Source organism: Helianthus annuus, chromosome 10, assembly GCF_002127325.2.
Source record: "Helianthus annuus cultivar XRQ/B chromosome 10, HanXRQr2.0-SUNRISE, whole genome shotgun sequence".
NCBI lineage: Eukaryota > Viridiplantae > Streptophyta > Magnoliopsida > Asterales > Asteraceae > Helianthus > Helianthus annuus.
This window is the reverse complement of record NC_035442.2, coordinates 128,873,533-128,897,362: the sequence shown is the minus strand read 5'-3', so window position 1 is coordinate 128,897,362 and position 23,830 is coordinate 128,873,533. Positions and strand designations below refer to the sequence as shown.

Sequence of the window (23,830 nt, the reverse complement as noted above, 5' to 3'; positions counted from 1 at the left end):
AGGGTGAAATATGCTGCGGGTACCTTGGCAGATGGTGCCCTAACGTGGTGGAACGCCCAGGTACAGTTGTTGGGCATCGAGGCAGCGAATGCCACGACCTGGGAAGACTTTAAAGAACTGATCAGGGAGGAGTACTGTCCTCGGGACGAGGTCCAGAAGTTGGAAAACGAGTACTACGACTTGAAGATGGTTGGATCTGAAGTCGAAGCGTATGTGAAGCGATCGTATGAACTGGCCGACATGTGCCCAAACTTGTCCCGGCCTATGTCCCGGAGGATTGAGTTATTCATCAAAGGGTTGCCTCCGCGTGTGAAGAGCTTGGTCACTGCAGCCCATCTCAATGATTTGACACAGATCGTTCGTCTGACTCACAAGATTGTGGACCAAGAGGTGGAAAGCGATTCGTTACCTCCGCGTATTTCGGCCACTAATGTTGCTACACCCACTGCCACTGCGTCCGCTAATGATAACAAGCGGAAGTGGAGTGATTATGACAAAGCATCCAGTGCTGGCCAGACTCAGAAAAGGCCAGACAACAGCAACCGCAACATCAGCCAGTCGTCTTCTGTCAATCAAGGCCAAGGAAGTGGCCACAGCCAGGGTTCGTATGCAGGGAAGAAGCCACGATGTAACAAGTGTGGCTATCATCATTTCGGGTCGTGTAATCGGAAGTGTGACAGGTGTGGTAAGGCGGGCCATGAGGCCAGGGATTGTAGGGCCCCACAGCCCAAACACCAGCAGCAACAAAACCAGCAGAATCAGAGACAACAGGGACAACCACCCCAGCAGAACCAGGGTTTCAGGAAGGGGTGCTTTCACTGTGGTGACAAGGGTCACTTTAAGCGGGATTGGCCTCAGTTAAACCAGAACGCTAACGACAACAACCGCCTGAATAACAACAATGTTGGGAACAACAACAACAACAACGGCAATAATGGGGAAATGGTGCTCGCGGCAGAGTGTTCCAGCTTGGAGCAGGGGATGCCGGGAATGACGGCAACGTTGTAACTGGTACGTTTCCTGTTAACAATCGTATTGCTTCTGTATTATTTGATTCGGGTGCCGATTGGAGTTACGTGTCCCTAGAGTTCAGTCAACGATTAGGGATAACCCCAACACCTTTAGAAGTTAAACAAGTAGTAGAACTAGCAGATGGTAAAACGATAGAAGCCTCGAATGTCCTTTTCGGGTGCAAACTAGATCTCGTGGGTCAGGTGTTTGATATTGACCTCCTTCCTATTACGCTCGGTAGTTTTGACATAGTGGTAGGCATGGATTGGTTGTCTAAGCACCAAGCAGAAATTTTGTGTAAAGAGAAGATCGTGCGTATTCCTCTCCCTGATGGGGAGTCACTGTTAGTTCAAGGGCATCGTAGTGGGACGATGGTTGGGATTATCACGGCCATGCGTGCACAGCTGTATCTACAAAAGGGGTATCCTGCAATGTTAGCATTAGTTACTAACGCTCAGTCTGAAGAGAGAAAGATCGAAGACTTGCCAGTGGTGCGAGACTTCGCCGATGTGTTTCCAGAGGAGTTACCAGGGTTACCTCCTCATCGTCAAGTAGAATTCCAGATTGATCTTGCGCTGGGAGCGGCTCCGATTGCTCGAGCTCCTTACCGGTTAGCACCTGGTGAGTTGCAGGAACTGTCTAATCAACTGCAAGAGTTGTTGGACAGGGGCTTTATTCGACCCAGTTCTTCGCCTTGGGGAGCCCAGTACTGTTTGTAAAGAAGAAGGATGGGTCATTCCGTATGTGTATTGATTATCGAGAGCTCAACAAGGTGACCATTAAGAGCCGCTATCCGTTACCACGCATCGACGACCTGTTTGACCAGCTGCAAGGGTCAAGCTTCTATTCCAAGATCGACTTAAGATCAGGTTATCACCAGGTAAGGGTTAGGGAAGAGGATGTTCCCAAGACAGCTTTTCGAACGCGCTACGGACACTATGAGTTTTTGGTCATGCCGTTTGGATTGACTAATGCACCAGCGGTCTTCATGGATCTCATGAACCGCGTATGTAAGCCATATCTCAACGAGTTTGTTATAGTGTTTATTGATGACATCTTAGTCTATTCGAAGAACAAGGAAGATCACGAGCGTCACCTACGTCTCATCTTGGAACTTTTGAGAAGGGAACAACTGTATGCGAAGTTTTCTAAGTGCGACTTTTGGATTCGAGAAGTGCACTTCCTTGGGCACGTTGTCAACGAGAAAGGGATACATGTGGATCCTGCGAAGGTGGATGCAGTTAAGAATTGGGCGGCACCAAAGACTCCGTCTGAAGTGCGGCAATTTCTTGGTCTCGCAGGGTATTATCGAAGGTTCATTAAAGATTTCTCGAAAATTGCGCAACCCCTCACCTCACTGACACAGAAGAACACGGCGTACTCTTGGGGAACAAAGCAGGAAGAGGCCTTCCAGTTGTTAAAACAGAAACTTTGCAGTGCACCGATTTTGTCGCTACCAGAGGGAACCGAAGATTTTTTGGTTTATTGTGATGCTTCGATTCAGGGTCTCGGTTGCGTGTTGATGCAACGCGAGAAGGTGATAGCTTATGCTTCTCATCAGCTGAAGGTGCACGAGAAGAACTACACGACACACGACTTGGAGTTAGGAGCGGTGGTATTTGCGTTGAAGATTTGGAGGCACTATCTGTACGGTACCAAATGCACCATCTACACCGACCATAGGAGCCTCCAGCACATCTTCGACCAGAAAGAGTTGAATATGCGACAACGACGAGGGGTGGAATTATTGAACGATTATGAATGTGCCATCAAGTATCATCCGGGCAAGGCGAACGTTGTAGCTGACGCCCTCAGCAGAAAGGATAATGCACCTAGGCGTGTGCGAGCATTGCAACTCACGATCCAGTCCAACCTTCCTACTCAGATACGAGACGCTCAGTTAGAAGCGTTAAAACCAGAGAATGTTCGAGCTGAAGCTTTACGTGGCTCGAGGCAACGACTAGAACAAAAGGGAGACGGCGCTTACTACGTAACTGGACGTATTTGGGTCCCACTCTTTGGCAACTTACGAGAACTTGTAATGGAAGAGGCACATAAATCACGTTACTCTGTACATCCTGGATCAGATAAGATGTACCTTGACTTAAAAACTACGTACTGGTGGCCTAGCATGAAGGCTCACATAGCAACCTACGTCAGCAAATGTTTGACTTGTGCTAAAGTCAAAGCGGAACATCAAAAGCCCTCAGGCCTACTGCAGCAACCAGAAATACCCACCTGGAAGTGGGAACAGATCGCTATGGATTTTGTGACAGGATTACCCAGAACTCAGGCTGGGAACGATACCATTTGGATGATTGTTGATCGCCTCACGAAATCAGCACACTTCCTAGCAATCAAGGAAACGGACAAATTCTCCCAGCTGGCAGCAGTGTATCTTAAGGAGGTGGTTTCTAGGCATGGGGTGCCAACTTCTATCATTTCGGACCGAGATCCGCGTTTCACTTCAGAGTTATGGCAGTCAATGCATAAATCGTTTGGTTCCCAACTCGACATGAGTACCGCTTATCACCCGCAGACGGATGGTCAAAGCGAGCGCACCATCCAAACACTAGAAGACATGCTACGGGCATGCGTACTCGACTTTGGAAAAGGATGGGAGAAGCACCTACCGTTGATAGAATTCTCCTACAACAACAGCTACCATTCAAGTATTAAGGCAGCTCCGTTCGAAGCGCTGTACGGACGGAAATGTCGTTCACCTCTCTGTTGGCATGAGGTGGGTGATAGTCAGATCACAGGCCCTGAGTTTGTTCTTGAGGCATCAGAAAGCATTGTGCAGATCCGAAACCGTATGGCCGCAGCCCGCGATCGTCAGAAAAGTTACGCTGACAAGCGTAGTAAACCTTTGGAATTTGAAGTTAATGACCGCGTTATGTTAAAGGTTTCACCCTAGAAGGGTGTGGTGCGTTTTGGGAAACGCGGCAAACTAAACCCTCGTTATGTAGGACCCTTCAGAATTGTGGAACGGATTGGAAAGGTGGCCTACAGGTTGGAATTACCGGCTGAGTTGGGTAATGTCCATGATGTATTTCACGTATCACAGCTAAAGAAGTGTTTGGTTGATGAAACACTAGTAGTACCATTCCAAGAGCTAAAGATAGATGACAAATTGCAGTTTGTCGAAGAACCCATTGAGATTATGGATCGGGAAGTTAAAGTTCGTAAACACAGCCGTATACCGATTGTGAGAGTTCGTTGGAACTCAAGACGTGGTCCAGAGTTCACGTGGGAACGCGAGGACCAGATGAAACTTAAGTATCCACATTTGTTCCCCGAAGACCAGTCAAAACCTAGCGAACCTAGTGTTGATGCAACTAACGAATTTCGGGACGAAATTCCCATTCAAGTTGGGGAGGATGTGACACCCCAGGAAAACCAGCAAACGATATAACCTACCTAGCTTTAACTTATCTAGCTTTCTCAGTGAGTGCGTACCCAATTTCGGGACGAAATTTCTTTTTATACTGTGACAACTCGTAATTTGAACCTACTTTCTGTAACACTACGTGCTTACGTGAGCTACTTTAATCAAATGAATGCATGTTTACGTGATATGTGTTTCTATTGTATGTTACGAATTAAATGTTTGTATGTATGTTACTCGAACTAAAACCGCACAACATGGATCAAGCACACAAGGCCATTTGGGCCGTAATCCTTGTAACCGGAACCAAGGGGCAACCCAAGTGGGGTTCGGCCCATTCCCTCTTTCCCTCTTGTACACATATAAGCAAACACCCTTAGGGTTGTTTTCTCTTTTGGTTACAACAACACAACACACACAAACTCTAGTGCTCTCCTCTCTCTAAGCCGGTGGCCATCACTTTCTTTTCCCTCGAAGACCTTTTCCCGAATCGGATCACCTTCTATCAATCGGTTAGTGCTTGATTATTCGTAAATGATGATGTGATTGTATATGATTATGTGTTAGAATTCATGAGTAGGGATGTTTACGTGATAATCGGACATCTTGCAATATGTTGTTCGGATTCTTGTTAAGATGATGTTGAACCGAATGCTTGTTAAATCGGACATGTTCATGTTAAACGTATGTTGCCATGATTCGGGTTACATGTCATTGATTTAGAGCCGTATAGTTGTTAATCAAATGATCCGGTTGCATATTGTGTTGATATTGAATTACTGTTCTTGTTGATGATGTTTTGAATATGTAAAATTGTTAAAACATGGTGTTTGATCCGATTTGTGAAACTGATAAGTTGTTAGCTGGATTTACGGAGTGATTGTTGCTGTGTAATCATGGAAAGTTGTTACCTGCACTGTTGCGACACCGATTACGAGTCGGGATCTCCCGTTGCGACTCGAGACCACACACGGTTGCGAGTCCCGTTGCGACTCGAGACCACACATTCCCGGCACAAACCGCACGAGCCGAGACCACGGTTGCGAGTCATGTTGCGACTCGAAACCGGACCATGACAAGCCGAAACCACAGTTGCGAGTCCCGTTGCGACTCGAAACCTCCTTCGTTGCGACTCGAGATCTCTGGTCTCGACTCGAGACCCTTTTACACGTACACTTTGTCATTGGGCCTGCACACTGTTACCAGCCCAATTGATTGGGCCAGATACTTGGACTCTGCTTGTTTACGTGATTGTTTACGCTGATACCTATACGTGGAATGTAATGTCGAATACTTGTACAACCTGTTACAATATGTATGGAACATAAGTGCACTACTTGTATACGAATCTGACCCGCATAATAACTGTGGTAGGACGTGGTTAAGCGCTCTATAACTTAATTGAACTGTGTGAATCATACCGAGCAACCCCAGGTGAGTTCATTGCATTTTCTCAAGCATGCGTCCCGGTGGTTTGGGACAACTGGTAAACATTTGGAAGGGAAACATTGGGTAAACAACTTAATCGGTTTTGGTTATTGCCTGGAGGGCAATGGGGGTAATTAGTTGATAGCGCTATTAGGTGGGAAACCTCACACCGGGCCGTAAGGACGGGCGTGAACTAATTATCTGGTTAGGGCTATGGTTGTTAGAGGCACACTCCTCGGATACATATGGGCACACTCCCTAGGGTATCTAACGATGGCAACATAGCAAACGGTCGTTAAGGGGTACCCACTCCCCGGATACACATGGGCACACTCCCTAGGGTATCTAACATGAGCAACATCGTAACGCAGCATCGAATCGCATTAACATATATCTGGTAACACAACACGTTAACAAAACCTTGAACTCACCAGCGTAGTCTGACGCACTTGTCTGCATGCTTGTAGGTCATTAACACTTGGAACATGGACTTGCTATCTGGGAGTGCTGGAGTGGTCATGGATCGAGGCTCTTGGATTAATTTACATTGGATACATTGGTTTTAATTATTATTATGAAACAATTGCTAAACGATTTATTAAGTGCTTCCGCTACACAACACTTTGGGATTTGATATTATGTTTTATTTAAGTATTTACTATTGGTTCAATGTGATTGGTGGCTCGAACTCTGATGCGTAACACGCCTCGCGGGATTTCCGCAAGTGGGATTTTTGGGGGTGTTACAGTTGGTATTAGAGCCACTGGTTATAGTGAACTAGGTTTTAAAACGTTTTGTAAAACCAGACTATAACCGAACGCCTTCGAACATCGATCATGACACTCAGCTCCAGATTGCAAGGTTCGTCTCTCTCACTTTATACATTACTTGCTTAGCAGTCACACACTCACAACGTATATGAACTGAAACATTTAACCCCATAGTAACTTGATAGTGTGACACTACTCTTCGACTCATGTGAACCATAGAACTGTGATGCCATCTGTTGTGTTATTTGAACGGGGGAAACTTCGAGCGCAAGCTAAGAGGCTCTGAGATGAACATGCAAATCGCCTTATTATTATGGGTGCACACTTAATAATAACGCGGGGTGCATGCAAGTCCCAGTGAGGCTTATCGAGCGTGAGAAGGGTTCTGCCTTACTATGTGTAAACTTGGTAGTATATAGATATCTGTATGACACTTGACTTCCATCTCGTTTCGATTTCTAAATCGGTTTATTCCCAACTATAGAAACATGAGTGGACGAGGACACGGACGTGGCAACATCACCATGACTCAGGCTGAGTTGACTGACCTAATCAATACCCGCGTGGCTGAGGCTTTAGCAGCCTATCAAGCTGGTACGGAATGTACCAAGTATTCTTACCCTCATATCGCGTACACGTCTTTTCACTTCTATAATGTGTCGCTACTGGAAGAACTGTCGCCATTAATTTTGTTCTTCGTGATTGTACCCTCGAGCTCAACAATCACAACTTCCGAATCGACCTTATTCCTGGAGCTAACCCTGTTGCCAAAGCCCCTTACCGACTCGCGCCATCCGAAATGCGGGAACTCTCGAACCAACTCCAGGAATTACTTGAAAAAGGCTTTATTCGCCCGAGCACCTCTCATTGGGGCGTGCCAGTCCTCTTCGTTAAAAAGAAGGATAGGTCGTTCAGGATGTGCATCGACTACCGGGAATTGAATAAGTTAACCATCAAGAACCGTTATCCCCTACCTCGCATCGATGATTTGTTTGACCAACTACAAGGTGCTACGTGTTTCTTAAAGATCGATCTCCGTTCAGGCTATCATCAGCTACGCATTCAGGAAGAAGATATACCTAAAACCGCTTTTCGCACTCGCTACGGCCACTACGAGTTCGTTGTTATGCCTTTTGGTTTAACCAACGCACCCGCGGTTTTCATGGATCTGATGAATCGCGTGTGTAAGCCGTATCTTGACCGTTTCGTCATCGTGTTCATCGACAACGTCTTGATTTATTCCAAATCGAAAGCCGAACACGCGCAACATCTACGTTTGGTTCTCGAGTTACTCCAGGGGAACCAACTCTATGCCAAGTTCTCCAAGTGTGAATTCTGGCTAGAAGAGGTTCAGTTTCTGGGTCACATCGTGAATAGTCGAGGTATCCATGTCGACCCTGCGAAGATTGAAGCAGTCAAGAGTTGGATTACGCCAAAGAACACGTCTGAAGTCCGTTCTTTTCTCGGATTAGCGGGCTATTATCGACGATTTATTGAAGGATTCTCTAAGATCGTTGTGCCGCTTACCGCTCTTACGCATAAAGACAGGTCTTTTGTTTGGGGAACCGAACAAGAATCTGCTTTCCAAACCCTCAAGCATAAGCTCTGCAATGGTCCTGTTCTCTCATTGCCCGATGGGAACGACGATTTCATTGTCTACTGTGATGCTTCCAACCTTGGCCTTGGTTGTGTCCTCATGCAACGAGACAAGGTTATAGCTTACGCTTCTCGACAGCTCAAAATCCACGAGAAGAACTACACAACCCATGATCTCGAGCTAGGCGCGATTGTCTTTGCATTAAAGATATGGCGACACTATCTGTATGGTACCAAGTGTACGATTTTCACCGGTCACAGGTGTTTACAACACATCTTTAATCAGAGAGAACTCAATATGCGTCAACGCCGATGGGTAGAACTCCTCAACGATTACGACTGCGAGATTCGTTATCACCCAGGTACGGCAAATGTCGTTGCCGACACGCTCAGCAGATGGAGTTATTTGCTCAGTATTCGTAATACCCAAGCCCAACACGATCTCGAAACCCTCATCCGCGAAGCCCAACATGCTTGCTTTAATGAACGCACCTTGAAGAAGGAGAGAATCTATCATGATGGAGCTCAGCTTGTAAGCAAATCAAATAGGATCTTCTATTTTCTGGATCAAATTTAGATCCCTAAGCGGACCGTGTTACGAAAGATTTTAATGGATGAAGCCCACAGATCTCGATATTCTATTCATCCCGGTGCCGATAAAATGTACCAGGATCTTCGTTACAAGTACTGGTGGCCGGGTATGAAAAGGGATATCGCTTTCTATGTCGGAAGATGCCTGACTTGTGCAAGGGTCAAGGCTGAACATCAAAGGCCCTCTGGCTTACTCAAACAACCGCCAATCCCTATATGGAAGTGGGAGAGTATAGCTATGGATTTCATAACCAAGCTTCCACCCACGTCATCAGGTCACGACAGCATTTGGGTTGTCATTGATCGTTTGACCAAATTAGCCCACTTCTTGCCAATACGAGAAGACTACAAGGTAGAACGATTAGCCCGAATCTACACCGACGAGATCATTTGTAATCATGGTACGCCTCGTGACATCATCTCTGACCGTGATGCTCTGTTTACGTCGTGATTGTGGGAAACGTTTCAAGCAGCACTCGGTACGTCGCTTAACCTAAGTACCGCATTCCATCCTCAAACCGACGGACAGACTGAAAGAACGATCTGACTCTCTTGAAGACATGCTCCGTGCGTGTGTCATAGACTTCGGTGGTAATTGGAACAAATACCTGTCATTAGTCGAATTCTCGTACAATAACAGTTATCATACCAGCATCCAAATGGGACCATTCGAGGCCCTATATGGAAGGAGATGTCGATCGCCTATTGTATGGCACGAGATCGTCACTCGCAATTAACCGGTCCTGAGCTACTACAAGAAACGGCTGACAAAGTCTTCCAGATTCGAGACAACTTGTCAAAATCCCGGGATAGACAGAAAAGTTACGTTGATAGAAGACGCAAGCCCCCGGAATTTGACGTTGGCGACAAGGTACTCCCAAAGGTATCACCTTGGAAGGGTGTGGTCAGATTCGGCAAGAAAGGGAAACTAGCGCCTCGATATGTTGGACCTTTTAAGATTCTGGAAAGGATCGGAAAAGTCGCCTACAGACTCGAACTACCGGAGGAACTCAGTAACGTCCACCCGACTTTCCATGTGTCAAACCTCCGAAAATGCCTGGCTGAGCATGATCTAATTGTACCCCTCGATGACCTTCAAATAAACGAAACGCTACACTTCGTGGAAAAGCCTGTCGAAATCATGGATCGCCAAACCAAGCAACTCAGACGCTCGCACATTCCTATTGTGAAAGTCCGATGGGAAGGCAAACGAGGCGCAGAGTTCACTTGGGAACTCGAAGGCGAAGTACCCACAGTTGTTCAAGTGAAAGTCTAGAGAGAGGAAGTTCTCAGCGTGATTCACGGTGATGTACAGCTTTCAGCCTAATTTCGGGACGAAATTCCCTAAACAAGGGGAGGCTATAACACCCCGTGTTACCGAATGTCAAAGTCAAAGTCAAAGTCAAGATTGACTCCTTTGACCATAGTTAGTCTATTTTATGTTTGCGATTACGTTAGTTGTATTATGTGGAGTAAGTGTTATTAATCAAAGTAATCGAATGTTCAAAACAATGCGAAACGCTAAACGACTGTGAATGATAGGAACTAACAATGCGATAAAGTAAATTAATCAATAATCGAGCTAATCTAATCATCATCGAACTCGAGACTCGAATTACGCGAACTCTGGTGTTAGTATACGTGTGTGTGTGCCTTATGTGTTACTTATGCGTGTTTACTTTATGTTATGCGTGGTAATCAATCGAAACTCGAATCGAAACTCGAAACCCAGTCAAACTCAATCGAAATCCAATTATGATAATTGGTGGCGAAAAGACAGCACGAGACATAGGTGATTGTATGTTAGATATAGTGGTTGGGATTAAAAGTAATTTGAATAGGAAACCCTATCGTATTCTCATCAATCGCAATCGAAATCGAAATATCAAAAATCGTCGCACCGAACACTCGAATCAGGCAGCTGAACGATCAGGCACCCAGCCGATCGAACAGCCCAGCCGATCGGACTGCTGTCCGATCGGACAGGCTGTCCGATCGGGGTGCCTGACCGGTCGGCCAATCCTTTCCTCTTCTGGAAGCCTATAAATACCCCTGTCATTGTCATGCTTACCACTTTTGGAAAGCTCTGACCAGGCCAACCGATTGGCTAGCACATTGCCCCACACTTTAACAAATTCATGAAGTCTAGTATTGAACGAAGTGTTGTTCGATCGGACTACGGTCTGATTTGAATTACTCTTCGGATCATGAGATACTATGCTTCAACACTTAATCGATTTTCAACTTGTTCAGCACGTTAGAGTGCCACCCGATCGGTCGAGCCGTCCGACCAGGTGACACCCTGATAAGAACTTGTTATTGAAGTACCTAACTGATCGGTTAAGCCGGCCGATCGAACGGTCCGTTCGATCGATCGACCTGAAAGGTAAGGATAATCCATTGTTTTCAAAAACTACAACGAAAACCTCAAAAGGTTAAACCATCATATACAAACACATCCTTCTCAAAGGAAGAAACAAGCCACTCGAACAGTCCATCCGATCGGCCTACTGACCGACTGGACAGACTGTCCGAACGGACTGGTTAACCGAACTATCAAGCCGTCCGATCGGACCTACCGTCCGATCGACCAGGCTGTCCGACCCTCCAACACTCGTTTACGTTTTTACGCATTGCTTATCGTTATGCTATCGAACTATTCAGGCTAACCCTACTCTCAAGTGCTCCCTTCAATCCATCAATCACTGTGAGTATACTCGAACCCTTTTTTTGCTTTAGAACTTTTGGGTGTTACATACGTTACTTATTCTAAATCACAACCGAACACACTACTTAACTACTTTAAACGCTAACTGTTACCGCATGTATTATGTGACTAAATGAATGCTTGTTGTTATGTTTACACGTGGAATGTTGTCTACCTGCCTTAACGACGATAGTACTATAGTTTGGACTCAGCACCCATTCACACGGGGGTTGTTAAGGACAATTACTTGCATGGATTACGGTGGTAAACATGTATTGCGAACTGCCTCGGGCAGTCAACCCGCAGTCATTGGTATCGATAGATCCATGTCGATAATTAACATGCCTCGTTTTCCTCTGTGTACGTGCTGGTTATGCGTAAACTATTTCGAACTCTATATGCTATTATCAAACTTGTATGCTCACCTTTACATTTTATGTATTGACTTTATTTTAACGTATGTGACAGGCAATTAGGACGCTTATCTACTAGGAAGGTGAGCTTAGAATAAGCGTCTAGAGCATAGTTGTCTGGAGATCTTGCAGATCGAGTCTCTAGAAGCATTTTGAACAATTTTTATATTTAAAATCTGAGTTGTTGGAACAGAATATTTGACTTGATGTTATCTGTAATAATTTGTTTGCTATTTAAGGTACGGTATGGGACGTATTATATAAATTGAATAGTAATAATAATTGTTATGGAAACTTCTGGACAATCTGTTTCGCTCAGTGCCATGCCCCGATGATTCCGCCATCGGTTGGGGTGTGACATTCACCTTTCATTTCATTTCACACCATTCTTGGGTTTTGCTCTCTAACACTCAAATCTGAGGAGCCTGATCAAGGGAACCTCCTTTTGATTTATCCTCTGCCTCTTGGACCTTTTGTAAGTGTCCTTCCTTGCTTTGTTCATTTTATTTGGCTCTTAAAGCCGAAAAGTCAAAACGTTTCGATAAACGCTTTGACTATTAGTTAGACGTTGCATGGTCAAGCCATGGTTCGCAACGGACATGGCTACGTGATCGTAATTAGGAAGGTATTAAACCCTTTTAAGGGCACCTCCTAATTACCATGTTTTCTTAGTTAAATTGTCGGGTCAAATGAAAGTCAAACAGGTTAGTTTTAAATAAATTCATAACTATTAATATAAGAAACCATAAAATCAGTTTTCTCACTTTAATAACTTGGTAAATATTAGTTGAACATGTCTAAGCATGTTCAACCCGACAATTCTAAGTATAGGCTCGGTTCGGAACCGAAAGTCGTAAAAGTTGACTTTTGCTTAGACTTTCAGTTCTAACCCGATTTAGCTTAGTTTAGATATGCCTTAGGATTCCATTAGGACCATATTATAGGTTAGTATAACCCTCCGAGGTTATACAACTTGGTTCCATAGAAATCCTAGTTCATGCATGTTTCTGTTAAACGACTAAATGTTGACCATTATGCCCTTTTGACCCTAAAGCGAGGATTTTGAAAAATATGAGAGGACAATAATCTTTATTACTGATTTATAAACTTGTCCCTAAAATTTGACATTAGTTTGAGGTCTAGATTAGGAGTTATGCTCATTAGCGTAAATGAAAAGTTTTTTATTAATTAAACGACATAATTAGCGTATACCCTATTTAAACCCAATTTTTGATACCAAACTTTTTACCTACTGATATAAAATAATATTTTGGGATTTTTGAAGATTTTTATTTATTTTTAGGCTGAGCATAACATAGGATTCTAGCTTAAATTCGGTAATGGTCGGTTTTGCCCTTTTTGCCTATAAAATGAGTTATACATAATATTTTGATACCAAACTTTTTGCTACTGATTTTATATCATGAATAAAATATTTTGAACTTTATAAACTGATCAAAAACTCAGATTTCCTATTTTAACCCGAAGATCGCTTAAAACCGACTTTTACGCGTTTTAAGCGCATAGTATGAGTTAAAACTATTTTTGACATATGAAACTTAATACCTACTGATGTTTTAAGTAAATTTATATATTTTAACAGTAAAGAAAATTTTAAACTCAGATTCTCTAATTTTGACCTTTTAAGCTTATGTGAAATTACCAAAATGCCCCTACGGTGCATAGTTTGGTTATAAGTAGTAAATTCCACATATATGCTATACCCTACTGTTATAACTTATTAAATTAGGTATTTTTACTGATTATATCAGACCTGAAACTCAGATTAATGTTTAAACTCTCTTATAACCCTTAAAATGACCGAAATACCCCTACGGGGCATAAATTGGTCTTAAACTCGTTTTGGGCATAATGGATGGTATCCTACTGATATCACAGCATATTTTAGGCATATTAACTTAGGAAACCTGTTCATGACTCTTTTGGTTACCTGTTACGCACTTTTCGCGTTCGGATCGACTTATGTAACTAGTTTGCATAAATTAGCCGAAACGGGTCAAACCTTATCATTTTTATCTCAAAATCCAGAATGTGTTTAGTTTACCCTTATTACACAAGTATACAAGCTTGTCGGGTCTAAACCACATTCTAATCCGGTCTTCGCATAATCATGCGTTTTGAACCGAATCCTCCTTTAAAACTAACCGGTCTAAGCTTAGGCTTAATTAAAGACCCGTTAGAAATCTAATAGGTTATTAAAAACCTTTGTTCCAGATTTAGGAGCACAGTAAAAGCTATCTGTACTTGCTTGGTGGTATACCGCTGGGATAAATTGTATAAATTTGCTCTGGTAAATACTTTTAACTTATTTTCCCTTATACGGGCTTGGGGTACGGTATATAAAATACCGCTTGGTCGGGCATTTGACCTTAATCATTTGGTGGTTAAGTATTATCAAGATTACCCGTTTAAAAATTTGGTTTTGTTTGCTTAACGCCTTGGGTTTTAATGACCATGTACCGAAGATCCTTGGCATCATTCATAGAATGGCCACGACCTTAGCACACGGGTGTAGGCGTACACCCGTCAGTGCATTTATAATTAATAAAGTATAACCGCCGGTTACGAGAATAACTCGCCGCGGGATTATACCATGTGGTGTGTCTATTAATCTTTAACCCGGCATGAACCGGGCAACTGAACGCATAACAAACATGTAATTCTTTTACAAGTATTATATTCAAATAATTATCCCAAGTTATAAAAAGTTTTGTGCCATGTGCATTCAAATCAATTTTCTAAAACATTTTCAAAATGAGTCAGTTAAATTGTATTTACCAGTGTAAACTGACGTATTTTCCCAAAAAGGCTAAGTGCAGGTACTAATCGGAATAGGCTGGCCACTCCTAGCATCAATAAAGAGTCTCGCAAGCTTAGGTGTTAAAATCTGTTGAACAATTATCTTTTAATTGATCCGCCTGTGGATCCTTTACATTCCGTTTGTATTACTTTGATATTACTTTATATCGGATTGTAATATATTTATCTTTTGCTTCCGCTGTGCATTTAAATTGTGTTGTTTGACTATGATGTTATCAACTACATCACGGTACTCCCCACCGGGCCCACCGGTAATACGTGGAAATATCGGGGTGTGACATTACCGCCTAAGAAAATTGAATAACCGTATGTAGACCGACGTGTTACAATGCACCGTGCCCAATCCGCATCCGAATATCCTAAAATTGTAGAAGTAGTGGGTTGTGTATAGTGTAACCCATGAGAGATTGTTCCCTTGACATAACGAAGTATTCGCTTAACCAATTGGAAATGGGTTTCGGTAGGGGAGTGAAGGTGTTGGCAGGCTTGGTTGACCGCGTAGGACAAGTCGGGACGAGTAATGGTTAGATACTGAAGGGCGCCAACAAGAGAACGGTAAAGAGTGGGATCGGTAAATGGGGTGCCATCGGTGGTGAATGAGTCGGATGTGGATAATGGGGTGGCAACGGGTTTAGCATTGGTGAGGCCGGCGCGATCAAGAATATTGTTTGCATACTTGGTTTGGGTAAGAAAGAGGCCTTTTGTATCGTGCATTACTTCAAGGCCAAGAAAATAATTTAAGGAGCCAAGGTCCTTAATGGCGAATTCCTTATGTAAATGTTGAGTGAAGTTGGTGATGGTCGCGGACTTGTTTCCCGTGAGAATAAGATCGTCCACGTAAACAAGGAGATACATTATGGAATCGCCTTGGGAAAAAAAATGAAGTGGGAGGGATCCGCTCGACTGCAAGTGAAACCGTAAGAGATAAGGAAGGAACTAAGTCTTTGAAACCAAGCTCGTGGAGCTTGTTTGAGAACGTAAAGAGCCTTATTTAGTTTACAAACATGAGTCGGAAATTGCAGATTGATAAAGCCGGGAGGTTTCTCCATGTAAACGGTTTCTGAAAGATGACCATTTAGAAATGCATTGTTAACATCGAGTTAACGAAGAGTCCATCCGTTGGTGACAGCCAAGGAGAGGACTATGCGAATGGTTGAGGCTTTAACTACCGGGCTAAAGGTGTGATTAAAATCGAGACCCGGTATTTGAGTGAAGCCTTGAGCAACGAGTTGTGCTTTATGGCGATCAAGGTAACCATCGGAGTGATATTTTATTCGGAATACCCATTTAGAGCCAACGACAGTGGTAGAAGAGGGACGTGGCACAAGATTCCACGTATGGTTCCGTTGAAGGGCAGTGAGCTCGGCTTGCATGGCATCCATCCAGTGCGCATGTTTTGAAGCACTCTTAAAGCCCTTCGGAACGGTATGAGTGAGGAGAGCGGTATGAAGAGATGAGGTCATGAAGGTGGAAAGGTATGATGTATGCTTGGGATTTGGCTTAAACGTTCCGACTTTGGAGTGTGTAACCATGGGGTGCAGGGATGTGGGTGGTGGTGGGGATATATGAGCAACGGATGCGGAGGAATTAGCTATGGAGGATGGTTCAGATAAGGGTGGAGAAGTATGGTTTTCAGTGGAAGATATATTGGGTGAGGTGGGTTCGGGTGATGTGTGGTTGGATGTAGGAGGTGATGATCCGGGTGTGATAGGATCGGATGAAATAGAGGAGGTGGGGTCGATAGAATTGGGTGAGGTGCGGTCAGAAGGAATGGACGAGGAATGTGATGATTGAGATGGGTTTGGATTTTGTGTAAAAGTAGGTTTGCACAAGGGACAATGGGGAGTGGTCAAAGGCTTTTTGGTAGAAGTGGTTGGTGGAGAGTTTTGAGATGTTACTGGAGTAAAGGAAATGGGTTCATCAAAGCTGGAGAGAAATAAATTTGCAATATTAGTTGTAGATGAGGTGCCTACATAGGGAAAGAAGGTCTCATCAAATCGAGCATGCCTTGAGATATACATACGTGATGACACGGGATCAAAGCATTTATAACCTTTGTATTGTGGACAATAGCCCAAGAAAATACAAGGAATGCTTCGCGATGCTAGTTTGTGTGGGGCATAATCACGTAGGTACGGGTAAACACAACACCCGAAAACACAAAAATTTGTGTAGGTTGGGGTGATGGAAAACAACATCTGAAATGGAGATTTGTCATTTAGGACTTTTGTGGGCAAGCGATTGATGATGTAAGTTGCCGTGCTAAAGGCGTCATCCCAATGAGTAATGGGAACACTAGCATGAAAGAGCATGGGAAGACCAGTTTCAACAATGTGCTGGTGCTTTCTTTCCGTTCGACCATTTTGAGGGGCGGTGTATGGACACGAGAAGTGATGAAACGTGCCATTTTGGTCAAAAATGTTGCGAACAATTTTGTTGACAAATTCCGTACCGCCATCGCTTTGAAAAACTTTTACTTTGCGTGATAGTTGAGTTTGAACAAGGCGCATGTGACAACTGTCAAATTTGCATGCTTCCGTACAATTATTAAATAATGATTTGTGCTTAATGACTGTGCTGAATTACAATTCATTACTTGAATTGCTTTCCGATTATTACCACATACATGTGCATCATATATTGCAAACGACATATCATTACTGCATGCAAACTCTATTGACTTAAATGATGCACGAAACACAGTTAGCACAGTTATCAGGCAAATCAGAAAAATGCTGACAGAGTTCAGTAGATAGACAGACATTGTATTGAGACACAGAATGAGCCAGAAACCAAGTATTACACTAGTATAGTGTGTAGGAAAGTAAGGATCATAAAACTGCCTTCCTAGTGATAGTTTAAGTGCTGGAAAGTGCCTAAAAACTCTCATACACTGCAGAATTCAGCAAATTCAGCAAAAATTCAGCAATTTAACAACTTAATATCATGCAGAAATATGCTTAAATGATTCTGAATACTTTCCTAAGTGTCGGGAATCAAAACTGTCGTAAAAAGGCAACATAAAGCACACTAAACTACGAAGTTTAGCACTTTAACGAACAGTAACGAACCGAACAACCGGACACTACCCGAAACACCAATTTTTACTAAAAGCACTGTTTAATATTACCAAGCTAGTTATGGTCCCCGAACCTTATAACACTACATAAAAATATCTAGTAACCAAGTACCTAACTAATACTTGAATTCTAACTACTTAACTAACTAGTTGGAACCTAGCCTAAGACCCCCCCCCCCCCACCACTAGTTGGAACACAAGGGCCCACATCAAGATTTTATGTGATTAATTAATTAGATCATGTTGGTCCTTTTATAAACATATTATACAATGGTTTATAAAATGGTGGAAGATTATAAGTAAATCCCTAAGTTCATAACCTTCATTTCACCCATTCATCACCAACACTTTTCTTCTTCTTCCTCCTTCCTTCTACTTACGGTCAAGAACACACCCACACATCCATCATTTTTCATTCAAGTTCCAACCATTCTCTAGTGTTATTAAGGTGTAACAAGCATAGTTAGGAAGCTTGGAGCTTTCGGAAGTTGAAGGACCTTCATCATTTGCTTTTATCCACTTGTTTTCTTTACTTGAATCATCCCTAGCCTTGAGCTAGTGGTAAGAACACAAATCCTTCCATTTTACATCTATTTCATGTGGTTAAAGAATGATACATGTTGAAAATCATGAAGAACACTAAGAAACTTGAAGATGAAACATGAACATAAGCATAAAACTATAAGAAATCTTAAACAAATCATGTTGTTTAGTGTTATTATGATACCAGATGATTGATGGTTTGTGTAAATAATGTAGATCATTATATGATCTTGCTAGATCATGATTAAAAACATAATCTAGCAAGATGAGAGGATGAAAATGTTAGAGATTTATAAATCATCCTCATGCAAGACATGAACTTTAAAGAATATATTGTTTTCTTGAAAAATAATGATTAATGTGAGTAATAATACTTATAGATCTAAAGATTTATGGAGGATTTCTAAAGAAACCAAGCTAAAAATATAAGTTTTGCTAAAACTTGGTTCTTACATAAACAAATCTTATTTTTAGTGGATAAACAAGTGTAGAAACACTTGTGGAACAAGAAGAATACATAAAGAAATATTTTTGAAAAATATGATTACAAGTTGTAAACATCTAAATCATTCAAGAATGATGTTTTTATATAAACAACCACACTTTAAAGGGTAACTAAACTTACTAAACACACTACCAAGTTACTACAAATTTTTACAAATATTCAAGTTCATGAAGTAGTGAAATATGCATGATTTTGGCAAGATTGGTAAGTAAAGGTTGTTTGTTGATAATTGTAAATTGAATGTGATGATTTTTACAAAAGAAAATGATATGCTTGAGAGCATGGAAACCTCCAATTTTAGGGGAAACTATGGCAAAATTTTCTAAAAATATTAACACTTAGAAAAATATTTTAAACAAATATTTACAAGTGTATTTTAACCATGGTTGCAAAAGTCGCTAGACGCTCCCTAGTCGGTCGACCAGGGAGTTGAGAGTACTCGGCATAGGCGGAGAGTACTCAGGGAGTACTCGGACATGTTAAATTATAAAGAAATTAGTTTTCGGAAATTAAATATGTGTCTAATAACATAAATTTACTAATATTTATGACAAAATACGTGAAAATCATATTCATTATTTAATATGATAGTCATATAAATTATGGTTTATTATTTTTTAAGTCAAACTCTGCCCGAATTGACCTACTAGATCCTATTTTGGCCGAGTTTGACCGTGTTTGATCGATTCCGAGTAATTAGGCGGAGTTAGAGAAAGTCGCCTCGGCAGCCTACCTTGTAGCGACTACTCGGGTAGTACTCGGCCTTGGAAACCTTGTTTTACAACCATGATTTTAACCATGAGTTTTCCATATAAACTTTGCCATAATTTTTGTTACAAAAATATAAGTGTTGGAGGTTGATTTTTATAAATAAAAGTGGCTAAATATATATATTTAGAATATATATATACATTGAAGACACACATGTGTGATTACTTGTATATTATGTGTATTAGTTATATTATTTTAGGACTTGAAATAATATAACTCACAAAATACCAAAACTTACAATCCAAAATATTACCAAAATTCCAAGGAATAAATATACAAAGAATACACAAAATATCGGTAAAACCTAACAAAGGAATATAACTCACAAAGTATTCCGGAAAATTATTTACAAGTATATTTTGGTAATTGGTATTTTGGACACCAAGGGATTGAAAATGGGATTTTCATAATTACTACAAAATATGTCATATTTTTTACAAGAAGGAAATGCATTATTTTTTACAAGTGAAAATATATATATTCTTCTTGGAATTATTAGAAGGTATACTACCTTTGGAAGAAATATATATTTTCTCAAATAAATATGAAATATATTATTTTTAGAGAAAAGTAAGTTTATATATATTTTCTAAGTTGGACTTGAAAATATATAAATTTTTTGAACTTATAAGAAAATACAAATATTTTTGCCAAAGAAAAATTATAAATAATTTTTCTAAGAAATATTTATTACAATATATATTTTGGAAATATATATTGGTGGATTTTTTTTAAGATAATATTCCGGAAAAATTAATCCGAAATTAAGTATAAGAATACTTAATGAATACAATAAAAATACGTATTCTCATACATATAAATACACACCGGAATACGACCATAATACATGGCAAAAATACAAGTATAAGAATACAAATACAAATACGCCCATCCTTGGGAAGGGTATATAAGAATAAATACTTGGGAAGTATTAAGATAATATACATTGTTATAACAGTTATTCCAAAATGTAATAAATATAATTTAAGTTAAAATATTAATTATTTTAACAAATAATTATATAACTTGGAATAATATCGAGGATACAAAGAAACGTAACTCAAAGACATTGATACTAAGCCAAGGCACGACCCGCCCATCTAATGGACCGTAGTACGCATGTAGGTAGTCGTGTGTTCTAGAGGAAGCTTGAGTTACATTGGATACAAGGAACGTAAAACTGTGAGTTCATGTTCCCCCTTTTCTTTTAACTGTTTTCAGTTTTATAACTTCGGGGGTGAAGTACATGTTACATACTGTTTACAAACAATTACGAATGGTATTATTAGCTGAGGAACGTACTGCTAGATCAAGTGAATGGATAGCCGATTGACTTAAGACCATTAATCCTTCTATAAGGACCGAGAGGCATGAGTGATAGATCTATTGGGTGTTGGGAGCCCCACCCATGGGCCTGCGAGTTGGCCGCATGTGGTGACTATGTCGTTCCGCCGGAGGGGCCGGTACGAAATACGCTTACAGGGTTGAGTGCTTCCTATACCATGTCACATATATTAATGTATTAGCTACACATTAATTGATCTGTTTTTCCTTGTTGCTTCATACCAGTTTACAAATACATACATACATACTTACAAATGTTTTCAAGGATACTCGTGCACACATACAAAACACATGAACTCGCTCAACCTTTGTTGATGTTTTCAAACTACATGTATTTCAGGAAATTAAGTATGGATCTGGCGGGCGTTGGAGTTTACAAGTCTTGTCTCTAATAAAAGATGTCATCCGATGTCGAATGGTTTAGAGTGTGTATCCTATCCTGGATAGGATACATGTTTCGGAGCCTAGTTATCCTCGGTGTCTTTTGAAAAGTCCTTATGGAACTTATAAACCTGTTGGTGTTGTATTCTGTATACGAAGTATGTGTTTTGGGGTTTAAATCAATGATGTAATGTTTTAAAACTTAATCAATGGATGAACATCTTGGATTTATCATATAGTTGTTTGTTATGGTTGAATGCAATGATATTAAGCAAGTCACACCAAATCACGCTTCCACAAAAGTCAGGGTGTGACAGCGCAAAAAGCTTTGAAGGACCGTATAAAATTCGGTTTTGGTTTTAAGCGGATATAGCCATGAGAAACGAGAGTAGTCGTCCACAAATACAACATAATATTTGTAACCATTTTTGCTAGTTATTGGTGAGGGTCCCCATAAATCGCAGTCAACAAGATCTAGAGGATTAGAGGCACGTTTGTCATTGTTATCAAATGGTAATTTTTTAGCTTTAGCAACTTGACATGGTGAACAAATATTAGGTTTAGGCAAAAGCAACATGACCCAAACGATTGTGCCACAACATTGTGATGTGAAAGATAAATGACCAAGACGTTTCATAATAGATATAGTATCAAAAGCAACATGACCCAAACGATTGTGCCACAATTCAACTGAGGCTTTATTAGACGAAACAGACGCAACAAAAGCAAAAGATTTGTCCCGAAGCAAATAAAGACCGTTTTCACATCGACCTTGAGTGATAGGTTGTCTTGTTTTCCAGTCCTGAATCGCAAAAAAAAAAAGAATTAGAAAATAGAACATCGACAGGAAAATCATTTGTAAGTTTGCTAATGGAAAGAAGATTGCGAGTTACGGACGGGACGACTAAGACATCGTTCAAATGAACATTGTTATGTAAAGTGACATGCCTTTTATGAGTTATAGGTGAGGAATGGCCATTGTCAAAAGTGACCGATAAGTTTCCTGTATAAGGAAAAAATGAATTTAAATTACCGGTATCATCGGTCATGTGGAGATCGGCTCCGGAATCGGCCGTCCAGTCGAGAGCATTGTCATCCGAAACATGACATTGAGCATGAAAGGCATGAGCAATGTCTTCATTTCCAGAAGCCGAGGCAACAAAAGTAGAGAGTTTCAGACATTTGTTAGCGTAATGTCCATTCATGCGACACAATTGGCAGTGGGGAGGTCTTCGAGTACCTTTGGAGGGAGCCGAAGAAGAAGTGCCACGAGCAGACGACCCAGATCCAGATTTGGTCCGAGTAGTGGAGGAGCCATTTGGACGCGAATGATTGTGATGAGCGACAAAAGCAACAGTGGGTGTAGAAGGAGGATGAAGAGAAGCAAGAAATTGTTCTTGACTTTCTGCTTTCGTCAATAAGTCACGGAAAGGCAAGGAGGGATGAGTAGTTCGAATAGCGGTGGACCAACTCTCAAAAGTGGAACCGAGACCACATAAGAACCAATGGGTTTTATCCGTATCATTTACGGGATGTCTGATGGCCGAAAGTTGATCACAAATGGATTTGAACTTTCGCCCATATTCGGAAACGGTGGAAGACCTTTTGGTTAGTTGACGAAGGGTATCACGAAGCAAGTGCATCCTCTCCAAAGAGGTGTTGCTGTACGCCGCTTCGAGGGCTGCCCAGATTTGGCGTGCGGTGGAAAGACCAAGTATTTCAGCCACCGCCTCTTCGGTAAGGGAAGAGTTGAGTATGAGGATGGCTTGTTGATCATTGAGAAACCAAGCCGAGTAATCAGGATTAGGTTGCTCTTTGGATTCGACACGAGTTGTTTTCGGTGAAGGAGAAATAGAACCATCAACATAACCGATTAGTTCTTGGTTTGCGAGTAAGGGAAGCATTTGGTTGCGCCAATAGAGGTAGTTAGAGGAAGAGAGTTTAAGGCTTATCATATGCATGATTGTGGCCATAGGAAGCTTGGTTCCGGTTGTAGGGGTGGAAGAGGAGGATGGAGTGGTGGTCATGATTTTTGCGCAGGGAAGAAAGACAATAGGAAGCAGAAAAAGAAGTGAAAGGATTCGGAAAAAAAAAAGAGAGAGAGAGAGAGAGAGAGCAGAGGATAGGCCAGGATGGTTAGGCTGATACCATATTAGCCAAAGAATAATCTCTTGCTTTACTAGAGAGATTGCATTACAAATAAATAGAAAATACAAGCTAATTACAAGGCTACTGTTATGGAGAGTCAAACAATTACAATGAATACAAAATATACAGAATCAAATAGGAGGGAATTATGGAGAAATTATTTATGATGAATGATTATGATTGATTTCTTCTGGTACCCCTCAATTCACTTATCAATTCCCGAATCCTGCATCGGCCTGTAAAGACTTGAAATGGAAGGGGTGTGCAACATGTCAATAATCATGTGTAACGGACCCAACCAAATAGTCTATCTA

The 23,830-nt window shown here is 41.4% G+C and overlaps 1 protein-coding gene across 1 annotated transcript; it reads right to left on the bottom strand.

The window, feature by feature from the left end:
* Positions 1-15,845: 15,845 nt before the first annotated feature.
* On the bottom strand, positions 15,846-16,208 carry LOC110881149 (uncharacterized mitochondrial protein AtMg00820-like). The gene has a single exon (XM_022129505.1). The coding sequence runs from the start codon at positions 16,206-16,208 to the stop codon at positions 15,846-15,848; it is 363 nt and encodes a 120-aa protein (XP_021985197.1).
* Between the last annotated feature and the right edge of the window lie 7,622 nt (positions 16,209-23,830).

Excerpts from the sequence above, each read along its gene's own strand:
- LOC110881149 (XM_022129505.1), bottom strand. The coding sequence starts at position 16,208 with ATGACCTCATCTCTTCATACCGCTCTCCTCACTCATACCGTTCCGAAG.